Source organism: Arvicola amphibius, chromosome 1 (genome assembly GCF_903992535.2).
Source record: "Arvicola amphibius chromosome 1, mArvAmp1.2, whole genome shotgun sequence".
NCBI lineage: Eukaryota > Metazoa > Chordata > Mammalia > Rodentia > Cricetidae > Arvicola > Arvicola amphibius.
Genome location: NC_052047.1, coordinates 92,736,488 through 92,753,342, shown reverse-complemented (window position 1 = coordinate 92,753,342; position 16,855 = coordinate 92,736,488). Strand labels below are relative to the sequence as shown.

General features: G+C 38.1%; 1 protein-coding gene across 1 annotated transcript in view; it reads right to left on the bottom strand.

Annotated features, from left to right (window-relative positions):
* Window positions 1-16,855, bottom strand: part of Psme4 (proteasome activator subunit 4) — a 120,071-nt gene that overhangs the window by 19,331 nt on the left and 83,885 nt on the right. Inside the window, exons 39-42 of the mRNA XM_038313184.2 lie at window positions 15,776-15,907; window positions 15,199-15,407; window positions 13,842-13,927; window positions 6,147-6,275 (exon numbers count right to left, since the gene is read on the bottom strand). Of these exons, the coding sequence (XP_038169112.1) occupies window positions 6,147-6,275; window positions 13,842-13,927; window positions 15,199-15,407; window positions 15,776-15,907 (556 nt within the window). The remainder of the gene's footprint in view (window positions 1-6,146; window positions 6,276-13,841; window positions 13,928-15,198; window positions 15,408-15,775; window positions 15,908-16,855) is intronic.

Genomic DNA, 16,855 nt, shown 5'->3' with positions numbered 1-16,855 from the left:
GCTAATTTCTATTAAGCTGTGTATCGCCACATGGTTGTGGCTTACCAGCAAGGTTCTGTTTCTGGTGGCTTCATGGCTTCTTCCTGATTCCACCTTCCTTCTCCCATGCTATAGGTCAAGCCAATTTTCTTTATTAATTAACCCATAAAATCAACACATAGGTAGATGGACATCCCACACCACACATTTGTAAAAGAAACACTACTTAAGCTTAAATCACACATCAAACCCCACAGACTAATAGTAAGAGACTCTCACCAATGGACAGGTCAGCCAGACAGAAACTTAACAGAGAAATGAAGGAACTAAAAGATGTTATGACTTGAATGAACTTAACAGACATCTATAGAACATTCCACCCAAACACACACACACAAAAAATAATTGCTTCTCAACACCTCATGGAACCTTTTCTAAAATTGACCATATACTCGCTCATAAAGCAAATTTCAACAAGTATAAAAAAATAGAATAAACTCCTGTATCTTAGAATTCAACAACAACAATAATTGCAAAAAGACTAAAACTTCATGGAAATAGAGCAATCCTCAACTGGATCATCACTCGGTCAAAAGAAGAAATAAAGAAAGAAACTAAAGACTTCCTAGAATTCAACTAAAATGAAAGCACAACATACCCCAAATTATGGGACATTATGAAAGCTGTGCTAAGAGGAAAAGTCCATAGCATTAAATGCCTACATAAAGAATGTGGAGAAAGCTCACATTAGTGACTTAACCGCACACCAGAAAGCTCTAGAACAAAAGAAGCAGACACAGCCAGGAAGAGTAGAAGACAGGAAATAATCAAATTGAGGGCTGAAATCAATAAAATAGAAACAAAGAACAATACAAAGAATCAATGAAACAAAAGAGTTGGGTCTTCGAGAAAATCAACAAGATAGACAAACCCTCATCCAAACTAATCAAAAGGCAGAGAGAGAATATCCAAATTAATAAAATCAGAAATGAAAGGGGGAACATAACAACAGACACTGGGGGAATCCAGAAAATCATTAGGTCATACTTCGAAAACCTGTACTGACAAAATTAAATATGGACAATTTTCTAGATAGATACCACATACCAAATTAAATCAAGACCAGATAAACAATTTAAATAGACCTAAAATCTCTAAGGAAATAGAAGCAGTCATCAAAAGTCTCCCCTACCCCCGCCAAAAAAAAAAAAAAAAAAAAAAAAAAAAAGACACAGGGCCGGATGGTTTCAGTGCAGAATTCTAGCAGAAGAGCTAATTCCAATACTCCTCTATTTGTTCCACACAATAGAAATAGAAGGAACATTGCTAAACTTTTTTACGAGGCTACGAAGCTACAGTTACACCGATAACCAAACCACACAAAGACACAACAAAGAAAGAGAATTCCACACCAATCTCCCACATGAACATTGATTGAAAATTACTCAATAAAATACTTGAAAACTAAATCCATGAACACATCAAAAAAAAAAAAAATCATCCACCATGACCAAGTAGACTTCACCCCAGAGATGTAGGGATGGTTTAATATATGAAAAGTCTGTCAAAGTAATCCACCATATAAATAAAGTGGATGAAAAAAAATAAGGATCATCTCATTAGATGCTGAAAAAGTCTTCAACAAAACCAGTACCCTTCATAATAGAGATCATGGAGAGATCAGATATAGAAGGAAGATACCTAAACATAATAAAGGCAATATACAGCAAGAAGATATCTAAACATAATAAAGGCAATATACAGCAAGCCAACAGCCAACATCAAATTAAATGGAGAGAAACTCAAAAGACATTTTGCTAAAGCCAGGAACAAGACAAGGCTGTGTACTCTGTATCCATTCAATACAGTACTGGAAGCAATAAGACAACAAATGGAGGTCAAGGGGATACAAACTGGAAAGGAAGAAGTCAAATGTCTGCTATTTGCAGATAGTATACATAAGTGACACTAAAAACTCTACCAGGGAACTCCTACAGTTGATAAATACCTTCAGTGATGTGGCAGGATACAAGATTAACTAAAAAAAAAAAAAAATCAGTAGCTCTCTTATATACAAATGATATAAAGGCTGAGAAAGAAATCATAGAAACAACATTCTTCACAACAGGCACAAATAACATGAAATACCTTGGGGTAACTCTAACCAAACAAGTGAAAGACCTGTATGACAAGAACTTTAAGGCTTTAAAGAAAGAAACTGAAGATATCAGAAAATGGAGCTCTTACCAAAAGCAATCTACAGATTCAATGTAATCCCCATTAAAATCCCAACACAATTCTTTACAGACCTCAAAAGAACAATACTCAACTTCATATGGAAAAACAAAAAACCCAGGATAGCCAAAACAATCCTGTACATTAAAGGAGCTTCTGGAGGCATCACCATCCCTGACATCAAATTCTATTATAGAGCTACAGTAATGAAAACAGCTTGGTACTGTCATAAAAAACAGATATGTTGATCAATGGAACCAAATTAAAGACCCTGACATTAATCCACACACCTATTAACACCTAATTTTTGACAAAAAGCTAAAATTGTACAATGAAAGAAAGAAAGCATCTTCAACAAACAGTGCTGGCATAACTTGAAGTAAATATGTAGAAGGATGGAAACAGATTCACATCTATCCCCACATATGTACACAACTCAAGTCCAAATGGATCAAAGACCTCAATATAAACCCAACCACACTGAACCTCCTAAGAGAGAAAGTGGAAAGTAGTCTTGTACACATGGGCACAAGAGACCACTTTCTAAATATAACACTAGTAACACAGACACTGAGAGAAACAATTAATAAATGGAACTTCCGGAAACTGAGAAGCTTCTGTAAGGCAAAGGACACAGTAAGTAAGAGAAAACAGCAGCCTACTGAATGAGAAAAGATCTTCACCAACCCCACACAGGACAGAGAGCTCATCTCCAAATATATAAAGAACTCAAGAACTAGACATCAAAATACCAAATAATTCAATTAAAAGTGAAGTACAGATCGAAGTAAAGAATTCTCAACAGAAGAATCTCAAATGGCCGAAACAACTCTGAGATACCATGCTGCACCTGTTAGAATTGCTAAGATGAATACCGATGACAGCTTATGCTGGAGAAGATGTGGAGTAAGGGAAATTTTCCACTGCTAGTTGGAGTACAAACTTCTACAGCCACTTTGGAAATCATTATGGCGGTTTCTCAGAAAAATGGGAATCAATCTACCTCAAGACCCAGCAATACCACTCCAGGACATACCAAAAGGATTCACAATCATACCACAAAGACATTTGCTCAACTATGTTCATAGCAGCATTATTCATAATAGCCAGATCTAGATGCCCCTTAACCAAAGAATAAATAAAGAAAATGTTGTACATTTATACAATGGAGTATTACTCAGCAGTAAAAAAACAATGATATCTTATAAAACATGGTATGTATTCACTCTTAAGTGGTATTGGACGTAAAGGAAAGGATAACAAGACTACAATTCACAACCCCAGAGAAGCTAGGTTAAAAAAAAAAAGGACCCTAAGAGGAACACACATGGAGGACACCAGGAAAGGGAAACAGTTAAGATTTCCTGGGTAAACTTGGAAGGGGAGTAGAAGGGAGGAGGTAGGGGATGGAAACACAAGGGTTACAAATGGCCAAGTTGTGCAAGGAATGAAGAGGGGAGTAATGAAAGAGACATCTTGATAGAGGGAGCCATTCATTATGGGGTTAGGGAGAAACCAGCTGCTAGGGAAATGCCCAGGAATCGACATGGATGACTCCAACTAAGACTCCTAGCAATAGTGGAGAGGGTGCCTGAATTGGCCTTACACTGTAATCAGATTAGTGACTACCATTATTGTCATCATAGAATCTACATCCAGTAACTGATGGAAGCAGATACAGTTGATCCATAGCCAAGCACTGGGCTAAGCTCCTGGAGAAGAATGAAGGACCATATGAAAAGGGGGGGGGGTTAAAGATCATGATGGGGAAAACCAGAACTGACAGATGGAGAACCTGCTTGGGACTGAACTAGGCACTCTGACTGTGGATGATAGATATATGGCTTGATCTGTTGGGGAGGGGGTCCTTGGCAGTGGAATCAGGACTTATCCTGGGTGCATGAACTGGCTTTTTAGAACCCATTCCCTATGATGGGATACCTTGCTCAGCCTTGATACGGGGTGGGGGATTTGGGGGTGGGTTGGTCCTGCTTCAACTTGGTATGCCAGATTTTGTTGACTCCCCAAGGGAGGCCTTACCTCCTCTGAAAAGTGGATGTGGAGTGGATTGGAGGTGGGGGGCAGGAGAAGGGGAGGGAGGGGGAACTGAGTCTAGCATGTAAAATTAAATACTGTTGTAACAACATGCATAGGAGCTGCACATGTTCAAAGCAGACAATATCCCAGCACTGAGGAGGAGAAGCCACACGGTCTTACCCCTAACCAAGAAGCTATTTGCAGTTGATGCCTGCTGAGAAAATTAGCTTTCCCTAATAGTGTCAGAAGTAGTTGGTCAACACAAACTAGATACCATGTTTTTTTTTTGTAGCTTTTATTTCATTTTTGTTTTGATATTTTTTAATCTTATTATTTTGTTTGTTATGATACTTGGTTTTGTTTTGAGAGGGAGGGTCATGAGTTGGGTGTGAAAGATATGGGGGGAGTTTGGGGAATATGAAGCATCTAAAAACAATACATGGCTAGCCCTGAGCATATTCATACTTATTTTAGCACACACATACACAAGGTCATGAATTTGAAAGAGAGCAAGTTGTTGAAGAAAAGAAGAGGAGAGTGATATTATTTCAAAAGAATAAAATATGTTTTTTAAAAACTAGCAAGCTTTAGCATTTATCACAGGATGGAATAGATCTTTTACCATTTTAACAGTGAGGATGATGACAGTTGAAGTCACATTTATTGTTTTATTCCTTGTCATGGAATAAATTCAAAAGGTACTTAAGAAATATTTGAATAAGATTAAGAACGAGAGAGAAAGGAAAGGAGAGAGAAAAAGAGATGACAGCAAAAATGAAGGCGAGGGAGAAAAGGACAAGCAGCAGACAGGTGAGTATTTAAGAGATACACTGACATCAGCTGAAAAAACAGTCCCAACTTTGAGGAAGCTAAGGGTGGAAAGATTAAATGAGTCTGTAAGTCATACAAGTGAAGACTGTAAGAGAAATTTGAATTGAGGTCTGTCTACCTCCAAACTGAAGATCTGCAGAATCGACTGCAGAGCAGACAGGTCCAAAAGGAGATATGCATGCGGATGTGCAGACAGACGCTGCTGCCTTTCTACTGATCTGCCTTACATAAAAAATTTTCAGCGCCCATTCCCCAGAGGAAGAAGTATATTTTCCATTGGTTTCTATCTAATTTCTTAAGGAATACTAGTAGGTTTCGTATTGATTCTATAGTAACCATACAATTACTAGTCTCTCACATGGAAACAAGGTAGAAATAAGAATCTGTGGCCAGTCATCATTGTTTGCAAACAAATTCTACTTAAAAAAAAACCAAAAACCAAACCCAAACAACAACAACAAAATACTACTAAATCCCATGCCGCTAAAATTTTAGATTGTTGGAGAATATTTTTCAGTGAAAACTTAAAGTACAGCTCCTTTTATGTGATGTGTGTGACAGCACTGCAGTGCAGTCAGAGTAACTGAACCACTGTGTCTATCACAGACCAGAAATGAAAGTGGCCAAAGAGAATGAGAACCCTTTCCATTATCGACACTTTGTATTTATTTATTTTATTACTTATTACATCTTGAGCATGCCCAAATTAAAGGAAGTTGGCAGCTGAGTTAAATATAAATCAAGGCTTGTTTTTGGTCGATACAAAAATTTAAAAACAAACAAATAAAAAACCCTTGAAACATCAGAGACCAGGTGTGATAACACACATTTAATCCCAATACTTGGGAGACAGAGGCAGGTGGCTGTTTGTGAGTAACAGGCCAGCTTGATCTATCTGGAGAATTCCAAGCCAGTTAGGGCTACCTAGTAAGACTATCTCAAAAGACAAAAAGCCCAAACAGCCACAAAAATCAGGTATTGTGTATTTTCCACCCATTGTGAAACCTTCAGAATTGCAAAACAACGTTAGACAGAGGATGTCAATATTCTATCCATATACTTACTTGGTTTAGCACCTGAAGTACCAAAGGCACTTGATGAGGGTAGAGTAACCCCTGAGACATCAGTGACAAACAAAGCTTGGCATCTCTTTTCAGTTCATCATAGCTGTTGTCATTTTCCACTGGGGCGATCTCGAGAACAAAACAAATGCAACAGTGAGTGACCATCAGTGAGTACAGGCATCCCAGCACCCACAAGGATGAGGCAAGAAAATGGACAGTCCAGGGCCAGTCAGGGCTACATAGTCAATCTGAGGCCAAACATCTATGGAAATTGTAAACATATACAAACACACAACCAACACCTTACAAACCAATCACTTCTTAAATAACTCCTAACTCAGATAACCTTGTTTCATTTTTGCTTCTTGCTGCCCCCTTTTATCAACTAAATTACCTAAAGCAAGCCCGGTATGTTATCTTTTTTAAAAATCTAGAATGGTATCACCATACTCAAAACATTATTACAATACAAAATACTCAGACTTAAGCCTAGAGCTCAGGAAGAAAAGTAGGGAGACTGGATGGAGGGGGAGGCCTGGACTTCCCACAGGGCGGGCACCCTGACTGCTCTTAGGACTGAAGAGGGAGGGGGAGGGGGAATGGGAGGAGTGAGAGGGAAATGGGAGGAGGTGGAAATTTTTAATAAATAAATAAATTTTTAAAAAAGTAGGTTGATTGCTGTGAATCTGAGTTAGTCTGGTCTACAGCGTGAGTTACAGGTCAACCAGGGGTACAGGATGAGACATTGTCTCAAATAAAACCAAGCAAAACTCCTTAGTGCTCCGAACCTCCCCCACTGTAGCACTGACACATTGTTACAACAGATTTTCTGAATCACTCAACATCATAATAACAACATTTGTTTCTAAATCTGAAAATTCCTTGTTGGCTGGTTTTTCACATTTGGAGGGAGAAACTGAGGTTTTTGTTTAGTAATTTCCTCAGTCATGGCCTCCCCTGATTGTATCCATGTGATAATGTGTCTTGGTTTCAGTACATTTTGTACTCTGGCCACTGGATCTAGGTTTCATTTTATTGACATGTGTGATACTGGGAAAAACATAAGAATTGCTACGTGTTTCCTTCACTATAGTTTTTTCCTTATGCAATAATTCACTATAAAAAGAAGTCTGCAGTATGGTAGTATTATCTTTCATAATTTTCTTCACTGCTACCTAGAATACTTTATTTATGAAAAGCTTTCCCTTGTTAAGAATATTTGAGTTCCTTCCTATACTACAATGATGAATAATTATCTTCTTGAAGGTACTTTTATCATTATAAACCCAGCAACTTCTACAAATCTGATAGCTTTCTATTACTCAAGATGGTACTCATTTCTTCAATTCAAACTGGCGTCTGGGTTTCAGATATGATATACCAAGATAAGTTAGTTTAGCTTAGGTGTTTCTTATTTCTTCAAGAAGCCCCAATTTTCATAGGACATGTTCCCAAGAAACCAGTCTGGATACAAGAAATACTGTTCCATTCTATGAGGGTTTCTTCCTAACCTTTTAAGGTGGAGAAAGTTATGAAATAAAGACAGAAAGGGACAAAAAAAAGCTTATACTGGTTATGTTCTATTTGAATTTATAGTTGCTAATATTGTTTTAAAGTTTGAAAATTACGTATGCAGGCTGTGGAGGTCAGAGGATAAATTTTTGCAGGAGCTGGTTCTCTTTTTCCACTATCTGAGTCCTGGGTTTTGAACTCAGTTCATTAGGTTGGGTACTGAGGCATTTTACAAGTCCCACTACTTAAATCTTTAAATGATAGCATTTATAAAGAGGGGCTGAAGATATGGCTCTGCATCTAAGAGCACTTGCTGCTCCTGCAGAGGACCCAGGTTTTGTTCCCAGTACCCACAGTACTTAAGTTAGGGCATCCAACTCCTTTTATTCTGGCCTTTGTGGGCACATGAGATGCATGCAGACATTCAAGCAAAACACACACACACAAAATAAATCTTTTTTTTTTTTTTTTGGTTTTTCAATTTGTAGAGATTGAGAACAAATAAGTGTGTGTATAAAATGGGTGTAGTTAGGACTGTCATAGTAATGAAATAGTTGTTTTTGTTGCAGTATGTAAGACACGAATCTATACAGGTGGTAAAACAACGATACAGAATTAGGTAATGTGTAGACCAATATCGGCTTCCTAATTCTGAGATTATGCTACAGTTGTGGAATATGTTAAGTGTTAGAAAAAGTGGAGTGAAAAGTACCATAGAATTTGGTTGATTTACTTTGCAGCTTCCCATGAATCCTTAATGATTTCAAAATATACAAGTTTTGAAAATAAAACTCAATATTCATAAAAATTAGGTGATGATTTACATTTTTCTTAATATGTAAAAGGTAGTTAAGTGTGTGTAAATATCTATGTCAGTATCCATTCCTGCTACTGCTAGAACAACAAATTCATTATGGAATATCATCCTCTCTTGCATTCTGCAGGACTGTCAATCAAGAGAGCCTAGTCCAAGAGAGACAAAGGATCAGAGTTTTGCTCACTGTAACCTTGGATTTGGGCATGTGTGGTGAAGGATGTGTTGCTTTCATTGGTTGAATAAAGAAAACTGCCTTGGCCTTTTGATAGGGCAGCCCTTAGGTGGGCAGAGTAGACAGAACAGAATGCTGGGAAGAAGGGAAGTGCACATTTTTGACAACATTCTGGCCGGATTTCCTCAAAATATTCAGAGGCTAGACACATTTTTCCTAGATGAAATGTTACCCTGGGTATTTTACCATCATTTGCTTTCACAGGACCCCCTAAGAAGAAAAGTCGCCCCTATGTCAGCTGGAAGCAATCTTAGATGACGATGCCCCCCCTCCCAACAAAGTTTACCCTCAGGTTTAGGGACACTAATTGGTGGCTGGTATAGGGTTGAGGGGTTGTGGAAGGCTTTATATGGACTCAGGGGTATAAACTATATATATATATATATATAATATATATATTATATATATATATATCTCAAAAGGGGGGGATTAACTGGTGATCTGAAGGAATAATTGATTTTTGTGAGTTATTGTTTTTTGAAAACTATATGCGTGTTGATTCTTGTATATTGATATATTGAACATTGTATGAGAGTATGATCCTACCTCTGTTTGAAACAATTGTTATATTGACATTGTATACCATATTGCAATGTACATTTCTACCTCTGATATTTATGTAATGACATTGTTTACTATATTGCAATGTACATTTCTACCTCAGATATTATTTATGTAATGACCCTGTTTACATTTGGAAATCATTGTCTTCATTTATTGCACAGTTGTCTATTCTATTAGTCATACAGTTAGATAAGTGTTGAGAATTATATGTTTGTCATATTTATATTTAGGATAATCAGGTTTTTTAGACACATAGAGGTTGTATTTAGTATAGATAGCATAATCTTCGACCTCTTTGAAGAGCTGTAGAACATGGCCTTTAATCTAACCTAGAGTTTTGTAATTATGAGACACAATCACTCCTGGCAACAATGCTCTACTCCCGAGAGAACGTTGAGCACCAAAGACACTCCACTGGGAGTTTGTCTTCTTCTTGGCAGAACTGGCCTTTGGGCAAAGAAAAGCCCATACCTCCACTACTGACTAAGCTACAAAATATCCATAAGTGGATAAAACAGAATTGTCTTATCTTGCCAAGACAGGATAGGATAGTTCTACTAAAGGTTCCTTGCCGTTGTATAATGGTATGTCAGGTTATATCAGGCCTCAGCCAAAGTTGGTTGCCTCAACATTGCTAACAGATTTCGTGTGATTGCCCAGGTAGTCAATTGTCTCTGTCTTCTGTTGCACATTTTGGAAGTTTCTCGTTTGTGCTTCCTGGTTGCTTTAGTAATATTACTTCCCTTCTCAGATCTTTGATGGGGTTGAAGATTAGATAATTGTAGCTACCTTCTACATTATTTAGACTTCCTGAAGTAGAATGATTAGTAAAAATTTTGTTATATGTTCCTCGCCTAATATTGTTTACTTCTTGTAATTTTATATGATCTATTCCCATTGTATATAGTTGTATTTGGTTTCTGAATATGCCTTATTTAGACAAAAGGGGAGGTGTTGGGGCAGCTGGCCCAATCCCTGCGTTCAGGGGCGTGGCTGCCCCAGGGGAGAGAGGTACCTTTAAAAAGAACCGGGTCGGGGAGAGACGCCCCTGTTTTTTTTCCCCACGTCACCCTCTGCTTCGCTGGAGCCTTGGCTTTGTAAGTTCCCTTATTCTCCTTTTATTAAAACTGATTTATTCTAAAAGGACTATTTTTGGTTATTTCCAAATTCCTCCGACCGCCGCCACAGTTAGACTCATGCCAGTAAGCCATAACCTTGTAGTGAATACAGATTATTAGAAATGGGTTAATCAAGATGTGAGAGTTAGCCATTAAGAGGCTAGAGCTAATGGCCAGGCAGTAATTAATTAATACAGTTTTCTGTGTGGTTATTTGGGGGGTTAAGCTAGCCGGGTGGTGGGACGCAGTCCGCTCCCCTTTTACAACACATGTGGATCTTGAAGGGATCCAAGAAAGTAACACCATGGAGTAGAATCCTATTATTTTCTGTAATCTAGATTCTTGGAGCTATGGTTCCTACTCAGCTTTTCAGTTTTTACTTTTTTCTGTAAACCACCCAGATATTTTCTGATAATCCAATTAATTTACCACTTTTTGCTTTACCACTTGGTAGATTTCTAGTGCTCAATATTAAAGAACCTTAGTTAAATGGAAGATTAAGATGGAGAGATGGCTCAGTGGCTAAGAGTAACTGGGGGCTTTTCTAGAGTATCTGGGCTAGATTCCCAGCACCTACAGAGCAGCTCACAACTAACTGTCTGTACCTCCAGTTCGAGGAACCTTACAGCCTCTTCTGAACTATGAAGGTACCAAACATGAATGTTTTACACTTACATACATGCAGGCAAAATGCTCATACACATAAATTTTTTTAAAATTTTAATTTTTTAAAAATTAAAAAAAAAGGAAGAGTCTCTATGCTCCAGTACCACTCGTTCTCCCAAGGACTTCTAACTGCCAGGTTCTACCCACAGAATACTCGAACTGCCCTAACTGCTGATCCCTGTCCCCATCCTGTAGAGTAAAAAGCCCAATCTCTGGACATGAAATTTCCCCAATCTCCACCGTGGAAAGCTCCACCCGCTTCCCAAGAAGCTCTATATAAGTCCCGTATCCTGTTCAGTTCTCTGCTGCTTCTCGCTGGAGCAGAGGCAGCCATCCTCCTGTTTTTTTTTTTTTTTTCCTTTCCAATAAATCTCTTGTGTGAGGTTTGTTGTTTGATGTGACTTTGTGGTATTCCTTTGCTCCTGGCTGCCAGGATATCTTTCCATTCGAGCAGTAATGCACACAACCAGGACTCTGTATAATATTCTTAGACAATATCATTCTTTATTTTGAATGATATAGATTGCTTAGCATTTTTGAGACAGGAACCCACTGTGTAGCCTAAGTTGACCTTGAACTTGATCCTCCTGCCTCACCCTCCCAAATGATGGGGATCAGAGGCATGTACCACTATACCTAGCTTTAAGAATTTCTTGAAACTGATTTCTATGGGTTAACTTTATTTTAAATTTATTACTATGTGTATGTGTGTGTGTGTGCGCGCGCGCGCACACACACACACGCGCACACACACACACACACACACACACACACACACACACACACACACACACACACACACACACACACACAAAGCATGTGAAGGTCAGAGGACAACTTACAGATACCCGTTCTCTCATTCCATCATGTGGGCTCTAGGAATTAAACGCAGGTTGTCAAGTTTGACAGCAGGCACCTTTACCACTGAGCCATTGTGACAACTCTAGTTTATTCCTTTAAATAAAAGTATTAAGGTACCATATTGGTAATTTTTGAATGGGGCAAATGCTATGCCAATGATTAAAGCCCCATCCTTGACCATTTCTAGTGTTTATTATATGCCTGACACAAGCACTGAGCACTTTGCACAAGCAGGCAACTTTCTCACTTCGTATAGAATCCAATAGGTCAGTGTATTATTCTACTTAATCTGAATTATTGGTCTTTACTAACAGCAATGTGGGGAGTGGAAAATTAAGATGAAATAGTATTATATTATTGAAACCAATCACAAAACTCAATTTTAAGAATGAAAGATATGTAATATAACTCATATAACCTTTCCCACATCCTTGGGACGTGAGTGGATGCTACTCTCAACTTGCACACGAGGAAAAATGTTCTGAGGACCTAGATCATTTTTTTAAAGATTTATTTATTATTATGAATACAATACTCTGCCTGCATGTGTACCTGCACCCCTGAAGAGGGCACCAGATCTCATTATAGATGGTTGTGAGCCACCATGTGGTTGCTGGGAATTGAACTCAGGACCTCTGGAAGAAGAGTCAGTCCTCTTAACCGCTGAGCCATCTCTCCAGCCCAGACCTAGGTCATTTGCTCATGATAACATGGTCAGTCCACCAGCAATGGAGCCAAGTCTGAATCCAAGTACCTGGCCCCTATTCTTGCCTGTTACTGTCTACCCATTAATTGGCTGTAATAAAATAAAACAAAGCTATACAGTAAGTGGTTTATTAAATTACAACAGCTACATAAGAAATAATATAGGCAAGAGAAATTACCATACTAAAATTTCATTGTCCTTTTTAATCATTTATATGTTCTCTAAAATAAAATTGGCTAGCAGGGCATGGTGGCACACACTTTGAGTTCCAGCACTCGAGAGGCAGAGGCTGGTGGATCTCTGTGAGCTCGAGGACAGCCTAGTCTACAAATTGAGTTCCAGAATAGCCAGAGTCTTTACACAGAGAAACCCTGTCTTGAGAAACAAAACAAAACAAAAAATTGGTGAAACAATAATTGGTCTGCAAAACGTGTGTTTAGCTGTATGTGGTGGTTTCACACACAGTAATCTCAACATTTACAAAGAGGAAGTAGCTCAAGGTCACCTTTGCTACACAGCAAGTCTGAGGCTAGCCTGGGCTACACAGGATTCAATGTGAAAAAGAGAAAAGAGTCTTCATATATCTGTCATACACTCACACCGTGGTGGTTTGAATATGAATGACTCCCACAGGTTCATATATTTGAATATTTGATCATCAGGGAAGTGGCACAACTTAGGATAAAGAGGTATGGCCTTATTGAGGTGGGTATGGCTTTCTGAGGGAAATGGATCACTGAGGATGGACTTTAAGATCTCAGATGCCCAAGCCAGGCCCAGTGGTTCAGTCTCTTTCCTGCTGCCTGCAGATTTGAAAGCAGAACACTTAGGAACCATGTATGCCAGCAAGCTGCCATGCTTCCCACCATGAGGATAATGAACTAAATCTCTTAAACTGTAAGCAAGCCCTAGGTTAAATGCTTTCTTTGATAAGAGTTGCCATAGTCATAGTGTCTCTTCACAGTAATATATCACTAATATATATTTCAATATCAATGGTAATTATATATGCATCTATTAAGTATACTAAGCAATATATATATTTTTTTCAGTGTTAACTACTATTACCTAAGAGTTTTTCTGTAAAAATCTCCTATCTAGAGATGCAATCAAAATTCAACCACTACATTAAAAACGTTTCAGCCTACTGGGTGATGGTTATAACTTTCCTTGGAAGTCTAGAGAAAATGGTATTCTTTATTTCAACTTATAGTCTTACCTTAAAGAACAAAGGCAAAAGCTGAAGTTGTTCTTTGACTGCTGTAGAGAAAGATCTTCCTGCACTTGCCATAAGCCATTTCAATACTATTTGGAAACAAACACATGGAATCAGTCAAGCTATTAAATTAGGGACCATAAAGAATGATGCAATGCTAATGCTCCCAATAGCTCTTTAAGTGTAAGAGTAGCTACAGTATCTCAAATCAGACTTATTTAATAGCAGTCTAACATCATCCATGGTAATGGCTAGAAAGTAACTGAGGATACTAAGGGAAGAAAAAAAAATCTACAAATTATTAATAGCCTACCAAGTACATTTAATGTATTTTAAACCAGCCAAGAATTCTGAGGTAGCTAAAATAATGACAGAGTAGCTTATAGTTACAATCCTTAGGATTTTTTTTTTTAGCTACTAAAAAGGATACCCCATGTGCAGTTTTAAGAAGCTTAAGCCAGGCTCAGTAGCTCAGCTCACTCTCTTTTCCTTCCACCTGCATATATAAGTCTTAAGTTACCTCTCCAGCACCATGTCTGCCTGTATGCCACCACAGTCCCTACCATGATAATGGACGAAATCTCTGAACCTGTAAGCCACCACAATTAAATGTATTCTTTTGTCAGAGTAGTGTCATGGTGTCTTTTCACAGCCATTGAAATCCTTATGAAGACAATGGAAAAATCACAAAATATTTTGCAGAGCGAAATATGCCAGAGATAAAACCACCAATTAGACTGATATGAGCCACCTCGAATAGACAAACTTCAAAGACAGAAAGTAAAGTGGTGGCAGTTTGGGACTAAGAACAGGGGAGGGAAATGAGAAGTTACTGTGAAACAGGTACAGATTTTCAGCTTGCCATGAAGAGAATTCTAGAGATGGGTTGAGTGTGGACTCATAGCCTTTAAACTACACACTCAAAAATAGTTAAAAATTGCCTGGCAGGGTGGCACATGCCTTTAATCCCAGCAAGTAATAGCAAGGACATTTAAACAACTACAACTCAAAATCAACAAAATATCATGTTTTTGTTTTTGTTTTGTTTTTTAAAATGGAGAATGATGGCATACTTGGGAGGCAGGGGCAGAAGCAGAGGCAGCTGGTTCTCTATGAGTTCAAGGCCAGCCTGGTATTCTTAGTGAGTTCCAGGATAGTGAGGCTATATGGTGAAACTCACCCCCCCACCAAAAAAACCCTCAAAAAACAAAAACAAAGAAAACTCAAACCAAAATAAACAAAAAGGTTAAAATCAGAAAACTTATACTTTTTTATCAAAAGAAAAAGTATGTGTCTGGGGATCCCAAATAAACTAAAATAGCTGTTTTTCAAGTGAATTTCTACCAATTTTAAGACTCACTGGTTTTTAAGAGTTTAATGCCCTGAGTTCGTTCATCTTCTTCACCAATGCCATTTTCTTCCATAACATGGTTCTGAATTTCTTCATCCACATCTGTGAGGGGTTTCAGCTTTTCTAGGACTCGAGCAGTAAACTCAGAGATACAAGGGGATGTTGTTGGTGTGGTATTTGGCAAAGAAACATCTATCATAAATATGTAGGTCAGCACACTGTTAAATAAAATGCACAAGAGTAGGCAGACTGGCATGAGAATTAAAACTGAAGTTCAAACCTTATAGCTCAACCAAAGCACAATTTCACAAGACAATTACCAGAGAGGTTCTCAGATCACTCCCAGAGTAAAACATGCCATATAATCCTGAGTTCAAACCTGTAGTATGGCACCTGCTCACTGCTGGTTTTTGAGTACACCGCCTCCTCATTTATAGTCAGTGTCTTGTTTTGCAGAACAAAATAGTGAACAAGAGGAAGACAACACCACACTCACTGGGAACATGACTATTATGTATTATTGTTTGATATTAAAAAATACAAAGACTCAAAACCTAATCAAAACCAAGAGAAAAGTCACACATACCTTCCTATCCGTTCTCTGACATTTTTGTAAACCTGGGTGAGTTTGGGTTCCAAGTACTTCAGAAGTCTGTGTAATAGCTCAGGGACTCTCCATTCTTGCTGGGCAAGGCCACCTTGTAGCACATAAAGTCGGCTATAATTTAAGGACAGGAACATTGTATTACATTCTGCTTTTCTATGCTAAGATTATATTATTATAAGATTATCTATATATAGGATTATATTATTCCATTTTAAGTCTTTTCCTGCTTTCTCTTAGATCACAATAAATAGCATCTTCTCAATAAATAAATCACCTACAAATCAAAATAGTAACATTTGATGAAGACTGCCTTTACATCCCCTTTTCTATTTTTTTCTACTTTTTAAAATATTTTCACCTACTTCTTATATTTACATTAAAATGTTTTTCAAACAATTTTTAGTAGTAGTATGTTTACTACTATTAAGTTTAAAAAAAGAATAACCATTGACCTTTTTTATTTAAAACATTTATTGAGTGTTGGTGGGGCAGTTGGGGATATATGCATGCCACAGCATGAGGGTGAAGGTCAGAAAACAACTTCCAAGAGTCTGTTTTCTTCTTCAACCATGAGGATTCCCAAAATCAAACTCAGGTCGTCAGGCTTGGTATAAGCACCTTTACCAGCTCAGCTACCTCACTGGCCCCACATTATGCCTTTTTTCACTGTGGTGTGTGTGTGTGTGTGTGTGTGTGTGTGTGTGTGTGTGTGTGTGTGTGTGTGTGTGTGTGTGTGTGTGTCTATACATGCCTCATTTCACCATGTGGTCACCACGTGGGCCCAGGGATTGAATTCAGGTCATCAGGCTTATAAGCAAACACCTGTATTTGCTGAGCCATCACACAGGCACCTGAACATTTTAATGGGGATTTCCTTTATTATTTTTTAATTGTTCCCACTTTTCTCATCTACCAAATAAAGCCTTCATTGTATCTGCCTTGTTGCTTTGGCAATACAGGGTATGAGAGGCGAGTCCTTGACCACTGTACTGCACAGCAGCTCCAGACTATCTGCTTTGCATGTTTGGTAGCAGAAAAGTAAATGAAAAATCTGATTAT